Genomic DNA, 24296 nt, shown 5'->3' with positions numbered 1-24296 from the left:
CACCTAGACAACTCACTTTTAAAGTGTTTATGCTTTTTTCCCCCCCTTCCACAGTTTGGGCACTTTTGGGGTCTTAACATACTCAGAAATGCATCAAAATCAGCAGCCGGGTTGGAATCTGCAGGCATTAGGACTTCAGTGAGGCTCAGCCCTGGTTGTTCAGCTGTAGCAAACACTGATGGCGAATAAAAGGACAGGAAATTGCTAATAACTTCTGTGTACATTAAGTAAAGTACATGAAACCTTAGGATTATGTTAAGCGAAGAAAGCTGATTTAAGAATGTCGGTTATAGCGCCACCAACTGGCAGCAGGAATCGTCACTTTTTGACGCTGCAAAAATCTTGTTCCTTACTTTAACCCGATTTAATGTTCGCTTGCAGTGTAAAATTAAGTTTCTTCTGTTTATTTTCAAGCAAACTGGATTTTTCTGCTTATTGAATGGCAAAGAACTCCTACGAATTGGATGATCACAAATGATCTGTGCTGAATTGGTCCGGTTTGCTTCTGTTCATCATTGATTGGATGAGAACAGTTCAATATTACTGGCTGTGGGAATCAATGGGTGGTGACTCATTATACTATAAGAAAAACGCCGTAAAAGACGCGCGCTCTGTGCAACCAAAACGCCGTTTTTACGCCGTCACATGACAATATGAATGGCGTAAAAAGCGGCGCTTTTCTTGTATACGAAACGCCGTCAAATACGGCGTCATTTACGTATTTTTCGCGCGCTTTTTACGGCGTTTGTGATCACAACGGCGTATTTTACGGCGCCAATACTGTTTACTGTTTGAATGTTAACGCGTTTAACCTAAGGCGTAATTCTGACCCTTTTGGCTTGCAATACCGGCAACATTCGTAACACGATTTGGTCATAAGTAGAAAAGGCTATATGTACAGCACTCTAAAATTATGCCGGAAGCTGGCACGCACCGCCGCACGCCGCAGCCAGCGTTTGTGGTCGTAAAGTCGAACGGTCGTAAGTTACATATGTCGTAAGTCGACGACTACCTGCAGGAGGGAAACGTGCAAAATAAATAAATAAATAAATGTGTATGCAGCTCTATCATTCATCTCGTTATGAGGATAGTAAAGTCTAATATATTTTGACAGCCTGAATTAATATATTAATATAAAAGAATGTAAAATGTTGCTACTTAATGAATGTATCCAGTCTGAACATCAGACTTTATATATATATATATATATATATATTTTAGTATTATTATTAATAATTATAATTATAATTAGGCAAATATTTTTATATCACGCTCAATGAAGCTGGTCGGGACTGGGGCGTGTGCACCCACCGCCCGGAGAAGTTCCCTCAATCATACACAGAAAGGAGAGGTGGAAGGCGGGTGACGTCACCTCAGCCTTCAGGGTTTCCAGTGGGAGAACTGACAAGACCTGGAGTGACGTCACTTCAGTAAGGCGCTGAAGCCAAATTAAAATTATGGATGGCAAAAAAGGTCGTAAGTAGAGTAGGCTGTATGTACAGCAGTGTGAAATTATGCCGGAAGCTGAAGCAATCGAGGTCGTAAAGTCGAACGGTCGTAAGTTGCATATGTCGTAAGTCAACGACTACCTGTAGGAGGGAAACGTGCAAATAAATAAATAAATAAATGTGTATGCAGCTCTATCATTCATCTCGTTATGAGGATAGTAAAGTCATAATGTATTTAATGAAATAGGCTAATAACTATCACGTATGCTGTGTTGCCTGCTATGCTTTTACGCATAGCACAACAATATTTTTTAGCCTGCATAACATTATTATATATAGTATAGTTTATCATAATGTGTGTAGCAACTAAACAATTACAACCTAACTAGTCTAGTTGGATTGTAAGTAAACTAGCACTATTGGTTTGGATACCTTTAACTAAGGCGATCATAAAGGTTTTCTGTAATTGTATTATGTTCAGTAAGAGGAATCTCCAGTACTGCTTACAAGGAATAAGAATAAAGATGTTGTATGTATTTTATGGCTACATCCAGAGTTATATGGTTCTTGGTTCTGAGAATTTAATAAATTGTGCACAATGACGTGTATTTAATTGTGCAATTATGCATTTGGGGTAATATTAAAACGTGAATGTGAGCTCTCAGAAATGTATTAAAAGTTGTGGACTGCTCTGAGAACAAGTCTTATTCATCCACTGACGGTAGCTGAAGCAGAGAGGAGCTTTTTAAAGCTGAAACTAATCAATAGGGAAGGCGTTGTGTCATGGCGTGGTTCAGCATCAGTTTAACAGCAAGAAGAACATTGTGAGAGTAATAAACAGAGGTGGCAAAAGTACACACATCCTTTATATAAGTAGAAGTATAGATACTCCTGTTTTTAAAGACTCTGGTAAAAGTTGCAATACTGACTATACTTTTTTTTTTTTTAAGTAAATAAGTTTGGGCTTTGACATAAACATTAAAAATAAAAAAACGCCATTACTACTACCTGTATTTGGTTTCACGCTAGTAACTGGACCACACATTAATATTAAGGCTGTCAACCGATTACAATATTTAATCGCACGATTGTCATGAGTTAATTCAAACTTAATCACACATTTTTATCAAAATGTACCCTAAATTAACACTTTAAAATAAGTTTTTAACACTCATCAACATGGGCATAGTCAAATATGGATGCTTTATGCAAATGTATGTTTATTATTAGTGAAACCAAACTCAACATGGAGCATAAAACAAAATATGCTTGTAAAGGTTTAAAAGTAATAACATTGTTTTAATTTACGTAAATCATCAGGACACCAAATGGAACCTTTGCTATGTTTCCACACGGACAGTTAATGAGGAGATACCGGAAAAATGTACCTCTTCGTTCATACGGATTACATAGAAAATATTTGTTTTCGATGGTAATTAAAAAATAGACATTTCGAAATCAGATATCTGTCACAACATATATGATCATAAAATGCGCCGGCACGATTATCGACCCAGACGGTTAATTGTGTGCATCATGGCGGATTTCTGTGCTGTTTCCAGACTTGGCGCATCAATAAAACAAATATTTAGCGATTAAAAATTATTTTACAGTTTATTTTTAAAATTCACACTCATTCACACGATAAATGTAAAAATAAATAAATAAATTCCGGAAGGTCTGGGGTTCAAGCCCCGGTATCTCCAAGCTGCCACTCTTGGGCCCTTGAACAAGGCCCTTAACCCTCTATGCTCCGGGGGTCCCTTACGAGGGAAATATCAAGGTCCGTGACGTCGGAGAGACGTGGGGCCGCCTTCCCGTGGGCTCACCACCTGCAGGAGGGACCGTGAGGGACGGTGCTGTGAGGATTGGGCAGCAGTCGAAGGCGGGGGCCTGCTTAGACTGCTGCCCCCGCGACCCGAACTACGGATAAGCGGGAGAAAATGAATGAATGAATGAATTATTTTTTTTTTTTACATTTATCGTTATATTTTTAATAATAAAAAAAGAAATGCGCTCTGCATTATTTACGCGTTGATAAAATTAGTGCTGTTAAAATGAACGTGCATTTTGACAGCCTGAATTAATATATTAATACAAAAGAAATCCACCATATAGAACACGCCGCGGCCAGCGATTATGGTCGTAAAGTCGAACGGTCGTAACTCGCATAGGTCGTAAGTCGACGACTACCTGTAGGAGGGAAACGTGCAAAAATAAATAAATAATATAATTTGTGTATGCAGCTCTATCATTCATCTCGTTATGAGGATAGTAAAGTCTAATGTATTAATATAAAAGAATGTAAAATGTTGCTACTTAATGAATGTATCCAGTCTGAACATCCACCATATAGAACACAAGCAGAGAAAATATGATGATCAGGAATGTGTCTGTTCTCAGTCATGTTTCCATCACTGACTCCCTCTGTCTCATACACGTTAACACCATGTTTCTTGTTGTCTTCTGCTTTGCTCATTATTATCTTCATTAAGTAGTCCAAATCTGTGGTGTGTGAGAGCCAGGAAACTAAACAACAGTGGTGAAAGTGAAAGTAAAATTGGTCCAAAAAATTGTAAAGTACTGATACCAGAAACATCTACTTAAGTACAGTAACGAAGTATTTGTACTTCAATACTTTCCACCTCTGGTAATAAATGATGGAAGAAACTCCTGATTCTTATCTTGCCACAACACAAACTCTATGAAAAGTAGGCTTTATGCTCATAATTTATTTTATTTAGTGTGACTTGATATCATTCTATTAATAGATTGGAGCGTTAAGAGTAACAGTCTTTTCACATATACTGAGTTGAGATTAAGGAAATTACAGCCATAATAAATCATAGTACTTGGATACTTAAGAACATTTGAAGGCAAATACTTTTTGTACTTTTATTTAATTGAAAGTTTAAAGGGATCATTTTTATTGAACATTTTACCCAGTGTATCTCTACTTTTACTCAAGTATATGCTTTGTGTACTTCATCCACCACTGCTAAAGACTGAGCTCTTTATCCTTGAACTTAATGCTCAACACTCAGATACTAAAAATATTTTGAGATACAAACCTTTCACTTGGTCCCATGTAAATTACATCACAAATCTGATCTAATGTTGTCTGAAAAAACAATGTATTAGAAAAGAACACATCATCCACACTGATATTTTGGAACTTGTTTGCTTTTTTTGTTTTTTAAAAAGCCACAGATTATTCTACAGACAGCAAAAAGATTTTTGTACAGAAATAAGCAACAATAAAATTCCTCATGTGGAACACAGTAAAACCTGTTGCTCAAAAATGTCAGAGGCAAAAAAAAAAGAAAAAAGAAAAAAACAAATTGAACAAGACGAGCTGCCTACTGCTAAGCTATGACACTACATTACACAAATATAGCTTTATATTGAAAACACAGGATATGAAAGAAATGTTTGTTTTTTTCTGAATCTGTTGAAAAAGTGCAAAAAAGGTTTACTGTCTTGACAATTTTTTTTTTAAAATCCCAAATAAGTAATCTCGTTGAACGTGTTCCTGTAATCTGGAGATTCCTTACAGTCATACTGACATTTAGGGGATGTTCAATATGATGCAATCGTAATCAAAGTCGAGCGAATGCTACGACTGCAGTGATGCTGTTCTTTGGGTAGAAGGCAAAAGGGAAATGATTTCCAGCAGGAGAACGTTTGTGTCAGCAGCCTGGGAAAACCCTTCACATGGTGACATTTTGATATATTTGAAATATATTTACTGTATAGTACTAAAAGACAAAGCAAAAATTGCATTTAAAGATTTTCTCACGACTACAGCGCAAAGAGCATTCAACATATTTTAATATGCGGTGCCGAATTCCTGACTGTTCTGATTAGTGTCAAATCCGTTTCATTGTTGAGTGAGAAAATAAGACATCTGAGGTTACAAGTTTCAATACGCCGAGCAGAATTTGCAAAATGTTCATTTAAAAAAGAAATGATAAAAATTGCATTTTGTTTGCCGCAAATAATGAAATGTTCACAACTCCAAGCAGTTAAATTGCTCATTGTTCTATGAAAAAAAAGTCTTTAGGAATTGCACATTATTTGGTTTTCCAGCATCTTCTGCATAATTGACCCCTTTCCAACAGCACCTATACATCTACAGACTCATATTTTCACACACTGGACATTTGAAGAACTCGTACACAACTATTAGAAAAGCCACAAACATTCACTCATTCTCAGTGTAATGATAACATGATCTAGATTCGAATAGAAATTCTGAAGAGAATGACTTGTTTAATTGCAAACTTTTATTATTGTGTCATCTCTAAAACATGTAAACATTATATGTTCTTCTGAAGGGCAATACCGCATGGATTAAAATCATTTTTGCAAGGCGTTTGCAAACTTAGGACCCCAAATGTAGCTAACAAGTTTTTAGCCATCTTTAGAAAAACTGCCTGATCTTTGTAAAAGTAAAAAAAATTTCTAATTTCTTTTTTTTTTTTTAAATAAATGTTTAAAACTGACAGATCAACATATATTTTAGGCGTAATAAAATCAAATTTCCATTTTTCTTTGCTCGAATTCCACCATGGCCACTGCTAACAGGTTTTCCCAGACTGCCGCATTTATCATTTTTTATTCACATTGAAATACTTCATATAAAATGGCTACATGAGAGGAACTAAGGGGACAAAAAAATAAATGGGCAGAAGAAAACCGATGACTGGGAGTCCTGTTCAGAAGGTTTTGCACTTGACATCCTGAAGTACGTGTCTAAAGAGCATGTGAGAAACGTGTGTACTGCATTTTCCTGTATAGCATCAGTTTCCAGGTTTCTGTTTGTATGAATACAAGTGAACGCTAACAAATGAAGGGAAAAAAAACCTGAAGAGCACCGACAGTAAACAGAATGTAAGCTGTAGTCTAGCAGCCAGCGCCCTCATGATCTCGCAGCTCAGTACAAGAGCAAGTCTGTATATCACAGTGGCAGAGGTGACACACAAGCAGTGGATTTTTTTGCTTCCCTCCTTGAAGGATGAGTGTCCGTGCAGACAGAAGTGTAAGGCAATATTCTTAAAGGAGCTCCCTTTCTGAGAAAATAATCTTTGCGTACCGAGGACAAATCATCAGCATCACGCCATCCAACCTTCAAAAAATCTAAAAATAAAGAACCCAGAGCATCAGGTTTTGGTGCTCCTGTCAGGAATAAGGCTGACGTACTCTCCTCAAAAAAAAAAGAAAAAAATCCTATTTTGAAAAGACGTATGAGGCAGTTTAGACCTTATATACATATCTATAAGCATATATGTATATAAAATAATAAAAAAAAAAACATACAAAATAACGACATGGCACAATAGATGACGTACAAAAAGGAACGATGTCATTAAATCAAAATGCATAATACAAAACAAATGACATGAAAATAAAAAGGTAGAGTGTCCAATGTTCACCTCACTGGAACCTGTGGAAAATATATAGATAAAGAGGTCGAGAGATACAAAAACGCACAAATGAAACACTGTAAATTGTGCCATTAGCACCAGCACGAACACCAGCATACTGTAATCTTCCTTTTTTTTTTTTTTTTTTTTTTTTTTTAATTCGTAAGGTAACAAACATTGTCTCCGAAGCGCAAAAAAAGTACAACATTCCAGATGGAATTAGTACCCAAATTGTTTTTTTCCCCACTCCTTTAACCGATGGCCATTTCCTTCCTGAGAGTTAGCAAGGCAAGCCAAATGTTCATTTTCTCTCATTCGGTTCTGTAGAGGACTGAGAACTCTGTCCATGCCGTGGCGGATTGTGGATGTGTGTGTGTGGTGTGTGTGTGTATGTATATATAGTGTGTGTGTGTGTGTGTTTGCTAGGGTGTCTGGATTGTGCTCAGGCCGTTGTGATGGCGTTGAGGTCCTTCATTAAGCCCTCCAGGTGGGCCATCTCCTCCGACAGCTCGTCCTTCTCGTATTTCTGAGAAAGAGGGAGAGGGTTAATGCAGGAGGGAGGGAGGGTAAGAGAACAAGCTTTCAGGAGGTTAAGTTTTGTTGTTGGGGTGGGGGGCTGGGGAAGCTCAGGAATGGAATGGAATTTTGGGTCAACTTTACGAGTTATAAAGGTGACAGGCAATGGAGCTGTAAGAAAAGAAGCATCACCCAAAGATGCGAAACGATGACAGGCACAAGCATTCGCAAACATAACAGGATTTGGTTTTTGTCATTGATGCGGGACCAACAGGGGCAACGGAACAGGTTTCAAATAACACAATAAGATGCAAAAATGTCCATTTAACAAGCAGCCAGAAAACAAATAAATGAATTGTTAAAAGAGAGGGCAGAGAGCAGAGATGTAAGGGAGAGAGAGTATCAGATTAAAAATCCATTTCAAATGCAAAACAATTCCATTTTACAGCAAAGTGCAAACGTTTTGATAAAAAGTAAACTTTTGGTGCAATATCAGAAATAAAATGACTGTCCTTTAATAAATGTTAATTTATTATTTAATTAAAAGTATCATTTTTATTTATAAATCATCCACTCACAGTAAACACATTTTAATCCAATTATTATCAGTCTTCGATTATGTGTTATGTCCACTATGCAAGTCTCTATAATTGATGTATTACTATAGAAACGATAACATGTTCAACCTCTTTGGACATGCAAGAATTCCAGTGTTGTGATGGGAAAAAATCAATCATGAACTCCTCCAGTCTCGAACATGTCTGTCCTAACTCGTCTTGAATTGGATTAGGACTGAAGCAACCTAGATGTCAATGGTGTACACTTTCAAGACCAAAGCTGTCACTGTCCAAATACTTATCTTACGAATCCATATCAGGTCTTAAGACCAACATGATGCTCTTAAAAAAATAATAATAATAATAATGTTGTTGCAAGTTATTGAATGGGGAGGATGCAAACGTTTGCACTCAACTTTATTTATCTATTTGAACACACTTTCTGATAATGTTTAGAGAGTGTATGAGACAGGCTGGGATACTTACGCTCTCGCATTCCTCCAGCATTCTACTGTCTTGTATGTCTGGGGCGTTCGGCACGATTACTGGCATAGGGGTCCTTGTCCTACTCAGCGTCCCGATGGAGGCAGTCTTGACTGAGTGAGGACCTAAAAACATCACCACACGTGTTTAGGTGAAGCTTTGAACCATTACAGTACAAAGGCAACCCAATCATTTTGCCTTTTAAAAAAAAAAATGTCTATCAGTTAATTGGGGCTGCCAGATATGCACCAAAATCATTTTAAGATTGTGACTATAATTAAAAAATGAATAATGTATTACTACCTACATTGTTGATTTGATCCAAAAACTCTGTGCATTCTTCTATTCTTAGTGATTTATATTGAAACCTGTAAAAACTTGAGTTCACTGAGCTCATGCATGACGCTCCCTAAAAGTTTTTTCCACACTCCAGTCTCCAATCTGGCATGTTCACTTGTTTGGTGCAAACATTTTTCTATGCAATAATAATTTTATTACATTTGAAATGCAGGCAGTGTAATAAATCTGGTGTCATCAGATAGATGTAACAATGTCATTGATATTCATGTGCTAGTTAATTAAGATCAACAAATATTCATGGCATCAGTTCATGCTGTGTGTTGATTTAATAGAATGCAGTTAATAAATTAGAGTTTGACTGAGGTGCGACTATTTAAATTTAGTCAGTGTGCAGGGTTGCCAGGTCTCAGCAAAATGCATAGCCTGGGAATTGCTAAAGGGAGACGTACTTCTTTACATCTTATACTGTGGTGTGAAATTTATGTTTTTATTATTTTGTCTTTTTGTACTATACAAAAAAAATATACAACTGCATGCTATCAAGTGTAACTAAAATTAAACTAGTTGCCTTTTATGCCATGCCTGCTTATAACTGGCCAAACTGACCGACATTCAGCATCATTGGCTTGAACAAACACTCGTACCCGTCTGAGAGAGCAGGGGTGTGCTGGGCAGAGCAACTCCCTCGTAGGCGGAGCCGTGGGCAGGCACGGAGGGCACAGCGAAGCTCTTGAGAGGGTGTGAGGGGCGCACGTGTGCAGTTGGAGGGTTGTAGTTGGGCTCATCCTCGGCAGCCGAGCTGTGATAGCTGATGTCGGTCTCTGAGTGATCAATGGAGCAGGAGAGCTGGGCTGAAGCAGGCAGTAGGTCTGCAGTGGGAGTGTTTCTTACTGACTCTGTAATCATAGCCACAGTCACCTCACACTACACACACATTCCTGATACATACTTCTGCTAGGCAAGATTTCTGCTGTTATTTATGTGTGACGCATGGCATGGATGCTATTTGAAGAAAATGTGATCATGGAATGAAGCAGGAGGTTTTAAGAAAGCATTATATATTAAATGGTCTGGAAAAATCGCCTTAATGCAGTTAGTGTAAATCAATGAAGATAAAAATCTAAAGCAGTACATTTCTAACCAAAGTTGTGCAAGCAAACATTGCTTTTCAATATGAGATAAAACTTTGTCCAACACATTTCCCTTAACCAATGCTGGTGCATCTACTGACACGAAAACATAACATTAAACATTTTGTACAATATTTTTATTTGTAACATCTTTTTAACTGCTTCGTTTGTTTGCTTATTTTATTTTAAAATGACCACAATATGTTTAGCGTCTATAAATGCAGTATTGTGATATAATTGATCATATCAGTATTATTTAGTCATAGTGCTCTCGAAAGCAGTGCGTCTCTCCCATTTTACTTTTGTACTATTTTTCTCTCCATGTAGCTTCATGAGACCTGCTGTAAGGGTCTGTTAAAGACTTTATTTTCTAAACCCAATCAAAAGCAATAGAATGTGAGAAAAGTAGGCACAAGCTGGATGTCGTTTTTACAGTCTGGGGCTGCTGGCTCACCTGGCGACTCGGCCCTGTCTAGATATGAGATGGAAGAGGTGAGGGCCCGCGGGCTGCTTGAGTGTTGCAGATAGTTGTGGTTCGGGGGGGCCAGGCTGCCAAGGTGATAATGGTGGTGATGGTTATCAAGCGAATGGATGGGGTGAGCACTAATCACGGCTGCGGATGGACACAAATAACACAAAGGCCATGTTTTTACATTGAAACGTACACAAAGCACATGGGGGAGTACTGTTTATACTAAATGATACACTGAGCATGCAAACAGAACCACATTGACCAAAAAGAGACATTTTAGCTTGTGCAAAAATAAGATTTTTAAACCAAGCCTGAAGAGGATTCTACATAATTAAATAGCCCTTTAAAGGATAGTGTGCTTAAAAAAGGGGGTCCCAAAATTTTGGGAGGACCAGGAGCACTTACGCTGAGGGGGCTGAGCATCAAAGGGCATCATCATTTTAGGCCTCATTCCACGCCGACCTGCCAGTGTAGACATGCTGTCCTCTGACTCATGGCCTGCAAACCAGAGAGTGACCAAGCCTTTGAGAGAGCGAGCCAGGCTTGTCCAGGCATCACCACAGCCTGTTTGCTAATTTCCCAGAGTTACAATGCAGTTTCTCCACTAGGGGGCACTAAAACCATCTACAAAACACTTAAAAAAATAGGTTCTAAACTGACTTTTTTTTTGGACCTTTTTTGCAAGGGGGGGGCTAAATAAAAAAAAAATAAATAATGGCAAAACCAAAAAAATATATTAAGCACATTTAGGCAGGTTTTCAGAAAAAGAAAACCAAAATGGTAGAAGCAGTGAATGAAGCAGTAGCACATGGTCGGAGATGAAGGAAGATCCTACCACGGTATGAATTCCGTCTTTGGAGAATCGGGTCCATGGTGCCATCTACAGGAGTGATGTCTTGAGAGGAACGTGGAATTGGTGTGTCCGTCATGACCGGATTGGGCTCAGGTGACTTATCGATGGGTTTGAGTTCTAAGCGCTCATGGTGGATCCAAAGATCAGGTGGCTTGAGGTCTTTAGCGTTGCCTTTATACTTGTGCGAGCCATTGTTGGACTTGCAGGCTGCCCGTTTCCTGAAGAACATAATCACATGTTTAGGAAAAAAGGGCAAAAACGTGCCTCCTGCAGAATGGACTGTGAAGGACCTGCATACTCCCTTCACGCAACCTTTGCGGATCACCATGACTTTAAAGTCTTGTACTTACTTTTTCTGCTGGGATGTGGAGCGACGAGAGCACAGTAGGGCTCCCACAACTAACACAATGATGATGAAACCTCCCACGGACACAATGATGACAATCACCAAGATGTGGTTCTCGCTGCCAGGCATCCCTGATTTCCCTTAAAGACATTGCAATAACTGCTGTTAGCATAGAGCATACATATACCATATACATGTGCACAACTTTTTTTCTTGAGATATGGATTCAGTCCACCCTGAAGTGATCATAATTGCTTTACTGCTGCTGCTTGACAACCAGTAAGTGTCATTAGGAGTGAAATTTGGCGTCTCTAAAAACGTTAGTAGGTTAATCAACCTGTTCAAAAGGTGTTTAAATTTTGACTTGATAACGTAAACTACAAACACAGTTTAAATGTAATTAGATTTTTTTTTTTTTTTTACGAATTTTCTCATCCAAGCATAGAAATACACAAGCTACACACCGAGTTAGAAATAAAACATGGACCCTACACCTTTATACCACCACAACCTACACTGTCTGTTATATTTTCGATATATTTTTGGATCTGAACAAGGGTCAGGAACCTGTGCCTTAGAAACTCCACTGGCTACTTTTAGTGTAATTCATGTTATAACCTTGCACAGGACAATCACTTCCTAATGAACATATATCTCAGAATAAAAAGGAAATAAAGAGACTTTACCAATACCAGGGTCTAGTGTAGCAGCTTTTCCACCAGGTTTTCCCGGTATTCCAGAAGCTGAAAGAAAAGCAGAGAAAAACAGGTGAGAAGTTTCCATTCGTTTTTTTTTTTTCTCTCAATTTCCACAACTAATTCTCTTACCAACGTCTCAAACATCAGTTTCTACAAGCAGCCAAAAAAAAAAAAAAGTTCTAAATCCTTACCAAGCTATTTTCATGTGTTACTTGTGAAAAAAACCAGTGAAGGAAAACTTTAAGGGTAATTAGGTGAGCTAATCATCCAGTGTCTACATAAGCAGCAGCACCTGAATCTATGACTCGAAGCTCACAAGAGCTGAAGCAGCAAGCGTTCGGAAAGATAAGGAAGGAAAGAGCAATTACCTTGGTCATTAGCCATTTTGTCAGACGATTCAGCTAGCAGGCCAGAGTAGAGAGAACACAGAGCAGAAAGGTTAGAGGGAGTGCCGTGAAACAAGAGACGAGCGGGCCGTGTGTGCACGAGTTCACACAGAGGAAGACAAAAAAGGAAAGAGAAGGAGGAAAACTGCTGTCAGAAAAGCAATTGTTTGTTTGATTAGTTCATCAGGCATGCATACTTTTCTAAACCAAAACTAAAGAAATTAAAGTTTTACTAGGTTTTTTACAGGGCAGAATTAAACTTGCCACAATGCAAAAACGTTTTCAAATTATAGTAGTTAGTTGTATAAGAATTTGAAGTGATTCAGTTCTGTTTTATTTTACATTCCAACCCATGGAATTTTATATGTAAAAATTTTAAATGAAAAAATTGATATACATGTTTATACATTGGCAAATATTTATACTTGTAGCTTATGTACCAAAATCCAAAGTGTTGCTTTCAGATGTATCCTGTATCACCTTATCAAGAGGTGCGAAAGCCTACAATTTAGCACCCGTGTACATATGAAATGTTTTCAAAAAATGAAATGATTTATGTCTTCAATATGTACAATATTTATCCTTATTTCTATTAAACAGTTTAATTCATTGTTCTACTTTGCTAAAGAATTCCGTTAATATTTAACACAAATACATTATACATTCCTGTACAATGGCGTGTTAATACAAAATGCGCATTTAAAAAGACATTCTTACTAACAGTTGTACCTTTAAGAGTGCGGAACTGGACTGCGTCTGACATGGGCCCCATGCCCTTGGAGTTGCGAGCCTGGATTTTAAAGTAGTATGTTGTGTCAAGAGTCAGCTCCTGAATCTGATGGGTGAGTCGGTTCCCCACCACTGGCTCAATCACCCAGTCATGTACCTCAGCATTGACGTCAGTGCTATAGTATATAATGTAGCCTGGGACAAAACATTTATTTATTTATTATTATTATTTTTTTTACAATTTACACAAAATTCTTGCATGAAAATACAGTTTTTATATGGTTTAGGTTTTTGCACCTGTAATTTTGCCATTTGCTTCGGAAGGAGGCTGCCAGTTGACTATGATGGTGCGTGGGCGACCCTCCTTACTAACCACAGTCACGTCTTTTGGAGCGGAACTGGGCGCTGAGAAAAACATTATTATAATTATAAATAACATATGATAGAGAATCAGGAATGAGTGGGATTAAAAGGAATTGAACAGTGTTCCAATCCATGTTAATATCCAGTGCTAATGGAAGCATGTACACAGATTATACAAGTGGTGATTGGATGAAACATGTATATGCATCTGACTGGCTTACTCGCTTCTAAAGTTGTCCCATGAGCTGTCATACTCCATGTGCTAGATTTCCTGCCTTTAGTGACCATGACAGAGAACTCGTACAGAGTGTTCGGCTTCAGACCAGTCACCACGTGATTCAGGTTAGTAGTGTTGGCCGTCTATTAAAAAAAACAAAAAAAAACAAGAAAAGAAAATATTATCTAATATGCCAGGATGGAAAACAATTCTGCAACTTTTCATTTAATCTAAATAAAAGCAAATACCTAGTCATATACCAGGTCGAAAAATAAAACTAAACTTCATAACAAATAAAAAATATATCCAAGATTTTAAATTGGTCAGTTTTGGTCGAGGATATTTCATTTATGTTCATAGATGTTTAGATGAACTGTACCTTAAACTTGGTATTTGCTGGTATGTTGGTCTTCCAGCGCACTGTGTAGTATCGTGCGTCTGTGATTTTCTGATTCTTGGCCAGCGAGTTGTCAGCCCATGTGACTTTAATGGTGTCGTGGCTCAAAACCGAAGCCTGAACGCCCACGGGAGGCATCATGGGAATGGGGTCTGGTACTGGAGTGTATGGAGGATGGAAAAGTTCGTACAAATCAACATCAGGGTCTATGGGGTCTGCAAGCCGTTAACACAATGTTGAATGGCAAAAAGAATATTGGGAGGGGAAAAAAAAAAAAAAAAAGGAAACCAAGATTGGGGTAAATGAAGGGGCAGAAATGTGTTAATGAGTTAAATGGGGATGCAGGGAGCAACATGGATGCAGGATTGGGAGGGAGAAAGAGAAAGAACATTCTATTAGAACAGGATATCAGGAAAGACTGTTACAAATCATAAGAGTACATCTATTGTCTACATGACCAAGGACTTGTCTGTTGGGGAGAAAAGTTTAGTTTACTATCAAGCTATATTAATAAAAGTAGCAAGAGAACCAGCAGTATGACAAGGAAAAACAGTCTTAAGAAAAGTGTGTGAGGAAATACAGTGCTGGAAACATTCAATAATGCCACATTAATTAAAAAAAACTGTAATGTCCTCCTAAACTATGAAAACACTAGCCTTGTCCAGCTCAAGGTTTTACTTTATTGTGCTACTGCACAAGGAAGAACCTGTACTATGGAGGGAAACAGAGCACATAGTTTCTCTGGAGAGCCAGAACAAGCCCACTTTAGTGTAACATGTATACACACTGTGCTTTATATCTAACTAAATCTGCCCAATTCTTCTTGCTAGGTCACAGACACAGAGGGTCAAACATGCAGCAGGACAATACTTTGCTGTTTAAAATCGAATGCTAATACTGTATATAATTTTCTCATTGATCATCAAATCTCATTGATGGCACAAACCTGCTCAGACATAAAAAAAAAAAAAAAGTGAAGCTGCTTTATACAATTCTGCAGTAATGGAGCATACTACTTATATATACACACAACTTACTATATGGAGCTTGCCATGTTAGCAGGGGGCAGCAACCTGGCAATTTTTATGCCTACCCCAGATGATGTCATTTGAAACTACAATAAATCTCTGATGAAAGCCAAAAACTTATATCACTACATATCACTACCATTAGAGAGATCAGCTAGCCAGCTGACAAGTGGCTAATGTACAGGTTTCATTAGCTTTATCCTGTTAAGTAAGTTAGTAATTAAATATAAAATGTGTGTGGGGAAACTGATATGGCAGTTGGCCATCATCCCGCAAGTGCAAAAGAAAACATGGGATTGTCAGCATCACATTTAAAAAGGTTTGTTAAATGTCTTAATAGTATCCAATAAAAACAATATTATTAAAACAATAACTAGGTTTATGAAAGACAAGTTCTGTCAAAGTTTTTAGCTACCATGCGTTCATCTGGCACTATACTGCACCATGGCCGGTTCAAGTCATTAAGCTTTTCCACATTTAAGCTCACATGCAAGACTTTCTGAATGTCTTGTCTTGACATAGTCTTGATTTTAAATTAAAATAATAAATCAGTGTTCTACAGGTTTCAGAATTCTGACCCAAACTATGTATGCAGCCAAAATCAGCCATACAATAAATCCTAGCCAGCCTGTTAAACACACTTCTTTTTTAATTCATGGGTACTTTAAAATGAAAAGATCGTATCTAATTCATTCAACTCATGTCTGATTCATTTAACAAGTTTCGTTAAATCTAGGTCAGCATTCTATACACTGCTTCATAAATTCGAAATATCTCCACACTCTAAATCATGAAGAGAAATCATATCTGATAAGAGAGACTGTGAAAGTGGGAGCAGCGGGTGGTCCTGGAAGCGTTGTGTTTGAAAAAAACAAAACAAAAAAAGACATGACTAAGACCCAACACAGCATGGCATGCTGGGAAAGAAGCAGTGTAACAAGGAGCAAAAATAGTAGGAGTCTTCATAATCTCTGCCATCCAGTCTGTTTTCCGGTCTTATTTCAGGTCTGAATGTTTGTGACAAATCTGCATTTACATATTTAGCACAAGGATGTACAGTATTCAGACATAGTGCTCTGAGGTAAAAAAAAAAAAAAAAAAACCCACAAAAAAAACTTGTATGTTGAAATGTTTTCTGCTGTCCCTAAACACATGTCTAGACCCTGCTGATAGGGGAAAAAAAGAATCTTCTCAGACCCACATAATATTAAAACAGGAACACTGACTCTACAGAACAACAGCTACATGTTCTCCGACATTTTATTCACAAAGCGTATCACTATCATGAATAATCAACAGAGTTATGACTAGCTTGCATATTAGATTAGTAAGTGTTTAATCAAAGCTCTGCCTCACACACCCACACATTCTCTCTTTTATTACAATGAGCTGCTTAAAGCCGTCCCTGAAGTGCTAATGGTTTGGTTCGAAGCTTATAATCTCAGGATTGGCAAGAAGCAGAAGTATTAAAAGAATTACAATTTAGCTGGCATTCAGAATTCATTATTTTACTGCGTTTTGATGAGAGGCCAGTGATAGTAATGCCCTTTTTTTTTTTTATAAGAAATCTGTATCTTATGAGACTGGAATAAGGACTTGTCTATGGGCTAAGGAAATAAATGGGAACACTTAAAGTCTATGCACAGCTGTTAAACAAACATTCATTTTTAACATGCATTAAAAAATTACATTTTATTGCATTGTTTATTTTATATTATTAAATAAAATATAAATGAAGCAGAAGTAGGCATTTGTTTTAACTACCAGTAGCTCAAATTGCTCACTAAACATCGACTCCTGGTTTTTGCCTCATGGTCCATGGACTCCACAACACTTTCAGGATAGTGTTAAACAGAACTACAGTGATTAGGAACAATACTACTATATTTTATCTGTATCTTCCTCCTGCATTTACAATTACATTTAAAGCATTCTGGCAGAGCTCTATGCAGAGCGTCCGCCAATTTTCTTGTTTATACAACTGAGCACTTGAGGGTTAAGGGCCCTGCTCAAGTACGCAGCAGCGGTAGCTTGGCGGTGCTCGGATTTGAACCTTCCAATCAACAATGGAACCTTCCAATCAATCGGTCAACTACCACTTCCACTAGATGTTAATACTTGTTCTTAATGATCCTAAAGTGTTTCTATAAATAACTCAGTAGCAGTTTTATCGTGAGTCTGTTTAAAACTTTGCTTTGTTGATCTTTTCTAAAAGAATTGGGCAATATTTGCCTCTCTTTTTCTCTCTATCTTTTCTCTTTTTTTGTTAACCCCTAATAGTTTGACCAATTTCTTCTTCGTTAACAAATCATCCTTGCATTTACTTTTCCACTTCGGGGTTACCTTTCTTTTCCTTTTCTTCCACTCATCATGCTTACATTTGCTTTCTAACTTCCTCGTTTTGGTTTGTTCCCCTCATCTTTCATTTGTATTTCACTTTTTGTATGTGTCAGGAGTCGTTATTCTTTTTCTGTCTCATTTCAGCCCCATATTGTTCGATGGATGTAGTTTTACATTTGTATTATAAAATAGTGTTTGTGCAGGGTCTGTTTTTAGACAGAACAACTAAAAAGACAGCATCTTCATTTTGCTTTGTAGGTAAACACATGAAAAATGTATAGCCACAAATCAACAACAAACATTAACACACAGAACACATCCAGCTTCACTGACTAGAAAAATCTCATGCTCAGTCTATAAGCACAAGGAGTGGATTTGTGTGTGTTTGCGACTACATTTACAATGTAAAAAAGAGTGATCGTGCTGGTGGGTCTACCTGTCTGGGGTCGTGTGAGGGCACTCTCGTACACCGGGATGCCCTCACCCACGTTGTTGTAAGCCTTCAGTGTGATCACGTAGTTAGAGCTAGGATCTGGGGAACACAGAGAGAGGATTCATTTAGCTAATCAAGCCGGTTCCTCAGGGACCCTTGCTCATATTCATCACTGGAGTGGGGGTGCATATTTAAACACCATTATTGATTCCCTTTCTCATGTAATTAGGGAAATTATGAGAGCTTCAATTATGCACATTTTCTTTGTGATTTTTTTTTTATCCCCCTGTAAATTGAATTACAGCCAGGCACAGCAATGGGTACTGGGAGATTTCCATTTCCAAGTATCCATCCCACATTACCCTCTTCGAGCATAAATTATGTTTACTGTAACACATTTACAGATGTAATCAGTCACTTAGTAAATAATGTTGGTGAGAGAAATAGGCAGAATAAAAACAATAATAATTACAATAACAATTCATAGAAGGTTCTCACCAAGGTTCTCAATGTTGTAATATCTTTGTTTGTAATCGACTTTAATCATTTGGCTATGAGGGTTTCCGATACCATAGCCGATGATGTAACCTCTAACCACAATGTCCTGGTTCTCTGGAGGGGACCAGCTCACCACGATGCTGTTCACCAGTGGCCGGACATGTAAGGAACCAGGCACATCGGGAACCCGGGACTCTAAATATCACACATGAAGCATAAAAGTTAATAAAAGAAACAGTGAGTTTGTGGTTGAAAGAGTATAGCGTGAGTGTAGTAACAGTTTTTACCATCCAAATCGCTCTCGAAGGTCTCAGCAGTGGCCCAGTCTGTCGCAGGGCCCGAGCCATTTACAGTTATGGCTGACACACGTACTGAGTATTCTGTGCCACGCTGCAAACCTGAAAAGCACAAATAGCATCTCTTATAGTGTGTCTGAGCTGAAGATACAGCTGTAAATCAAAGCTTGGAAACAAAAGCACAGACTTGTCTTATAGAGCCTTTATAGAGAGCAGTGGAAAAAAAACTTCATGTGTATTTGTCTAAGGGCTTAGACAAATGAGACAAGGATTCTTATTCCTGAAATCATTTAGGGTTTAATCCTCTGGGTAAAAACAACTAAAATCACCTCTATACTTCACCTGGGCATTTCTCCTGGAATATTAACCTAGTCGAGATCAATACCGCTAAGAGCGTCTTGATATTCTCAACGGACACACTTTATCAGGTTATTTTGTTGCATAGATGTTTTTATAGTCAGCACTGGATTAACATTGCACAGATTTCTGTAACACTGATGATTACATTCATAAATAGATGCTAAGTGCCAAAATACCTGTGAATTAACAAGCATCAGTTCACAACTGAGGACACTGACGACTAAAAGTCTATTAAAAGCAAAACGTACAAATAATCACTTAAACCAGACAGGATGGAAGACGGAAGGAGCGTGCTAAATCTTACAGTAAATCACTCATTGCAGCTCACTGAAACTAAACACTTTCTCCTTTTAAGGGCATTATTGCTTTTGTCGAAACTGATTGCTTAGGCTTACTTACGAAAGTATGGAACTTGTGTCAATTATACAATCGAGGATCGCATTTGTGTCTCATTGTAAGTAAATGAAAACCTGAATGTAAATGAAACTCCTAGGCCTTCAGAGAATACAATAGAATTGTTTTTTTTTTTTTATGCAAATGCTCCTGAGGAATTTACAAATACATTTGTTCTTAAACGAATTAAAGAATAAAACCCAAAGACCCTTGAAAATATTTTTATAAATCTAATCCGCATCTGCTGCAGTGTTGCAAGAAACAACATATTTTAAATTGAGTTCTATTGCAAACACACATCAAAACAACAATGCGACCTGGAAAAACGCTGCAGCTCTCTATAATCTGAGAAATGTCTAAAAATATCAGGAATCTGGTTTGTGCTTCGGGTCTCTTTTGGAATTCAAAGGCACAGCGGTTGCACACTGTCTTTAAATAATACGTAGTGCTTGTAATTGCTTTAAAATGTTAATAAGCTTCTGCTTTGGTGCCGTTTGAACACTAAATGCCGAAGAGCCATGGCACTCCCCGGAGCACTTCCGGCAGCCACTGATGGCGAGTGTCGTGCTGTGCTCCTCTGAGGCTCAATGTCTCGCTGCGATGCCTTTGAACTAACAAGCATCCCATCATCTAGGCCTCAATGCAACCAGGAATGCACGCTAAGTGTAGATTCTGTTTGTTGCCAATTGCTGCACAGTTCATAAAAAGCTGCAAAAACCACATTTGAATTTGACGCCTCTGTGGGTTTATTTGTCAGGCACACAAAATGTCAGGGGACAGTTGTACAATAAAATGCTTGTTGTGAAGTTTAGGTACTTTACAGCTGTGCAATAAAAAAAAAAAAAAAAAAAGCATACTAGAAGATTGTGCACGGCACAAACTTGAGCTGTGAATTACGGCCAAATTTAGTCATAGTCGTGACATTCTAAATAAAAAAAATATAAAGCTTATATGGGCCTGTGGAATTGTTTTGCTTTTTTAAATGCAAATATTCTTAATAGTTCTCCTGTAGCATCTCACATATTAGTTGAGCTACCAGGTTTGATTAGCTTCTCACAGTCGAGCTGAATCAGGCTGGAAAATATGTTCTCGCTGAGTTTGGCACACAAATAGCACCTTAGACAAACCATACCAAGGAGATAAACTCATCAGTGATCAATTCAAACAGAAGGGACACTGCATGAGTGAAAGCGTTTACCGTCTATGAGCTTGCTGAGCTGGTTTCCTGTGGTGATCTCCAAAGGTTCACTCTTCCTTGTGCCCTTCTTGTAGCGAATCTTGTAGTCGATTATCTCTCCGTTCTGAGCGTCAGCTGGAGGGGGTTGCCATCGCACCATGATGCTCTGTACATTTACAAAATAAAATCGCCATACATATCAATTTAACACAAGCATAAGACTACTTTGCTAAGTACAGGGGGAAGGAATTCTCACTGTATATTATACTCTGAGCCTGAACTAATATCTGAGCCAATGTGCAACAGCATGTAGTATTATTTATTCTGCATGTTTATTCCCTAAGGATTTCAATGCAAAGGGCATTGTGGGGGGAAAAGCGGAGACCTGCACATGCTGAGCCTATGAATAATATACAAAGCCAGGAGGAGCAGGCAGCAGACAGAAACGAGCTCTGAGGCTTAGTGACGGAGACAGACTGTTTCCTGCTTTGCATGCTGGGGAAATTCAAGGTAGGGAAGATGGAAAGCCCAGTGTGGGAGGAGAGTTAATTAATGGTACCTGCCCACGGCCTCGTGTTCACAGTCCGGAGGAATAAGCCAAATTAAATTTCCACTAAGCATGCAATTACCTTATTATCATTTTCCACTTGGACCAATTAACTCTTTTTCCCGCTCTCCAAAACTAGCTTAAATTAATTAACTTCTAAAGAAGTGAAGGGAGGGAGCAGAGACCAGTGCTTTACTGGCTCTAACACTACGTTACTTCCTCACCCAATAAACAATGCAGATACATGCATCTGCAAACTAACTTCGAATAAGCAAACAGACTTCCTAGCTTCCGTGTGTCCTGAAATACAAGTCGAGATATACTCCGGTTACTTGTCTGTATGCATACTGAATCTCAAACAGACTTTTAAAAGACTCGTGCGGCAAGAAGGGACTGATCCTCCGTGCACACTAAGAAAATATCAATTGTTCACATAAACAGCTTGCACAAGGGGGGAGGAGAGGAAAACAGAAGAAGAGTGATTGAGGGACTAAGGCTTTGTGACAGCTCTGTGGTTGAGCACAGACGTGCTGTTTGATGCAGTTAGGCGCACTAACAGATGAAAGCCTAAATGCAATGCGTGCCTCATTCACGCATATTTATCCTGCAAGGCCGCATTGTGCTTATGTGCCCTTTTTCATTTTTTTTTTTTTAGATAGCAGAGACCTGCTTACCTTTGAGTTTAACACCTCCACGGTCAGGTTCTGTGGCGCTGCACTGGGGACTGGAAAGAAAACGAAAAAAGAAAGAACATTTTCAACTAACACACACGGATTTGAAAAGCAGCATGTTGGTGTAGCAAGCATGTGCATGAGTATGTTCAATAAATGCAGGAAGTCTCAAAAGACAAACTCTTCATGATCTTTAGAAGCTTGTAACACTAAAGGGGTGTCAAACTCAAGGTCTGAGGACCAAATCCGGCCCGACATACAATTATATCTGGAGATGATTTTATATAGATCTATTATTATTATTGTTTTTAATGTCCCGGCGATATGAAGTGATGATAACACAAACTACAGATCCCATAATGCAACACTTCAGCTGCCTTACCGAACGCTAGGCTACCTGGGAACATTTCAGTGTCAATCAAGTCGAGCTTCTGTTGATGTATTTAACTCTATTGTAAAGTTATTGTGAAGCCCCTCACAATGGTGAAGAGAAAAGTTGATTCTGAAAACAGAGCCTTTCAAAACCGATGGGATTCTGAGTGTATGTTTACTGACACTGCCGGTAAACACGTGTGTCTTATTAGTGGAGCGAATGTGGCTGTAATTAAGGAATTTAATCTAAAAAGGAACTACAAGACAAAACATCAGGAGAAGCTGAAAAACCTGAATGCAGATACAGAAAGTAGAAGAGTTAAAGAAGAATCTGACATTTCAGGAGAAATCAGAGCCACACGAGCCGGTTATTTACTGAGGGAGAGTTTCTGAAGAGCTTCATGATGAAGCTGCGAGACGTCTGGTGTTTGACAGGAGATATTTTTATGGAGAGCAAAATATTTTGAATATTATTTAAAGTTTAAGTTTATTTATTCTGGAATAATATTCCTGTCTGTTTTTATTTATATTCATGTTCAAAAAAACATTGTTTTAATGTGTTCAATAAATGTTTATCCTGTTCGGTCCGCGACCTCAAGTGTGCTTTGAGTTTTGGCCCCTGTGCAATTGAGTTTGACACCCCTGGTCTACATGGACTGCAAAAATGGTGATTATATAATGATAAAAATGAGGAAATCAAATCTCTATAAATATATTACATTTCAAATGCTTAACCTCAATGTGTTTGTTTCTGTAAAGTTGTTTTTTGACAAAACGCTAAACATCCAGATACGTACCTACGGTTTAAGAAAAATGCAGTGACGAGTATTTAACATACATTAAATATAAACAAAGGCAGGAATAAAACACTTTTGGACAATCTAATATACTTCAGGGTTGTAATAGCAACTCTGCATTGCATTGAACTGAATCAAATTTACATTGTATTTACATTTATTGCATTTGGTTGACACCCTTATTTAAAAATAACTCTGAAGTGCTTTGATGTCTATGAACCTTGCCAATGATAAAAAACAAAAAAAAAACAAAAAAAAAAAACACAAACACAAACCATAACCTGTTGTGTTGTTCCTTACTAGCAGTGACAAGACATAAGCCATCATGCATAAATATTATTTGGGCCTAATGAAAAACCAGAAAGACAAGTACACGTCTTACACATTTCATTTTGGTTCATGCGGACTTCATGAAGCAATGAGCTAACAGTAAACAGGAGTGTGGGTTGTGGTTCCCCTTTCTAATAATTGCATTGCTAATTAGAACTCATCATTGTTACCAACTGTAGATTTTATAATAGCACTTGTTGAGAATAAATAAATAATTAAATAAATAAATTAGCTGGCCAACAAATTCTGTATTAAGGGTGGCTCGAATACAGTAGACATTAGAAAGCTGTTCTTACATGAATTCCACTCCCAATTCTTTAATTTTTAATGCAAAAAGTATTCATATTATGTACACCAATATCACCTGGATTGAACAAGCTGCCGGTACTGCCAACTAGAATTATAGCTACATACATAAGGCTTTAGAATCAAGTTTAATTAAAAAAATCAATAAATATTTCGTACCATCCGAGTAAGTCCGCACCGTCACGTCATCTGTGGAAACCCCAGGGCCATGCTTGTTGTGGGCTACGACTCTGAAGTTGTACTCTGTAAACTTCTTCAGCGCAGTCATGGTGTATGACAGTCCACTAACCTCAATGTCCTAGAGCAGAACAAAAGAGATGTCATATATACGTCTACAGTTATCAGAGGTGGTCGACTCTCAGATTCTGTCCACTAGCTCTCCGCTCTAATGATTTAAAAGAGTGGCATTTAATGATCTTAATGTGAA

At 38.0% G+C, this 24296-nt stretch overlaps 1 protein-coding gene across 21 annotated transcripts in view; it reads right to left on the bottom strand.

Moving 5' to 3' along the window:
* Window positions 1-7004: 7004 nt before the first annotated feature.
* neo1a (neogenin 1a) overlaps window positions 7005-24296 on the bottom strand; it is a 119046-nt gene continuing 101754 nt past the window's right edge. For 2 of the 21 annotated variants that reach the window (XM_083558716.1, XM_083558709.1), the window contains exons 11-29: window positions 24029-24167; window positions 22068-22117; window positions 20868-21012; window positions 18908-19018; window positions 18621-18815; window positions 18126-18221; window positions 14304-14536; window positions 13929-14067; window positions 13642-13749; window positions 13345-13539; window positions 12598-12630; window positions 12224-12274; window positions 11536-11671; window positions 11168-11403; window positions 10738-10830; window positions 10315-10473; window positions 9375-9626; window positions 8434-8555; window positions 7005-7400 (exon numbers count right to left, since the gene is read on the bottom strand). In XM_083558716.1, coding sequence (XP_083414842.1) covers window positions 7317-7400; window positions 8434-8555; window positions 9375-9626; window positions 10315-10473; window positions 10738-10830; window positions 11168-11403; window positions 11536-11671; window positions 12224-12274; window positions 12598-12630; window positions 13345-13539; window positions 13642-13749; window positions 13929-14067; window positions 14304-14536; window positions 18126-18221; window positions 18621-18815; window positions 18908-19018; window positions 20868-21012; window positions 22068-22117; window positions 24029-24167 — 2577 coding nt within the window. In that variant the 3' untranslated portion in view covers window positions 7005-7316. Of the gene's footprint in view, window positions 7562-8433; window positions 8556-9374; window positions 9627-10314; window positions 10474-10737; window positions 10831-11167; window positions 11404-11535; window positions 11672-12217; window positions 12275-12597; window positions 12631-13344; window positions 13540-13641; window positions 13750-13928; window positions 14068-14303; window positions 14537-18125; window positions 18222-18620; window positions 18816-18907; window positions 19019-20867; window positions 21013-22067; window positions 22118-24028; window positions 24168-24296 lie in introns of all 21 variants that reach the window. The other 19 variants (XM_083558698.1, XM_083558714.1, XM_083558715.1 and 16 more) reach the window with 12 other exon arrangements.

This window comes from Silurus aristotelis, assembly GCF_946808225.1.
Source record: "Silurus aristotelis genome assembly, chromosome: 13".
NCBI classification, from domain to species: Eukaryota; Metazoa; Chordata; class Actinopteri; order Siluriformes; family Siluridae; genus Silurus; species Silurus aristotelis.
The sequence above is the reverse complement of the archived record's forward strand: the minus strand, read 5'-3'. Positions and strand labels throughout refer to the sequence as shown.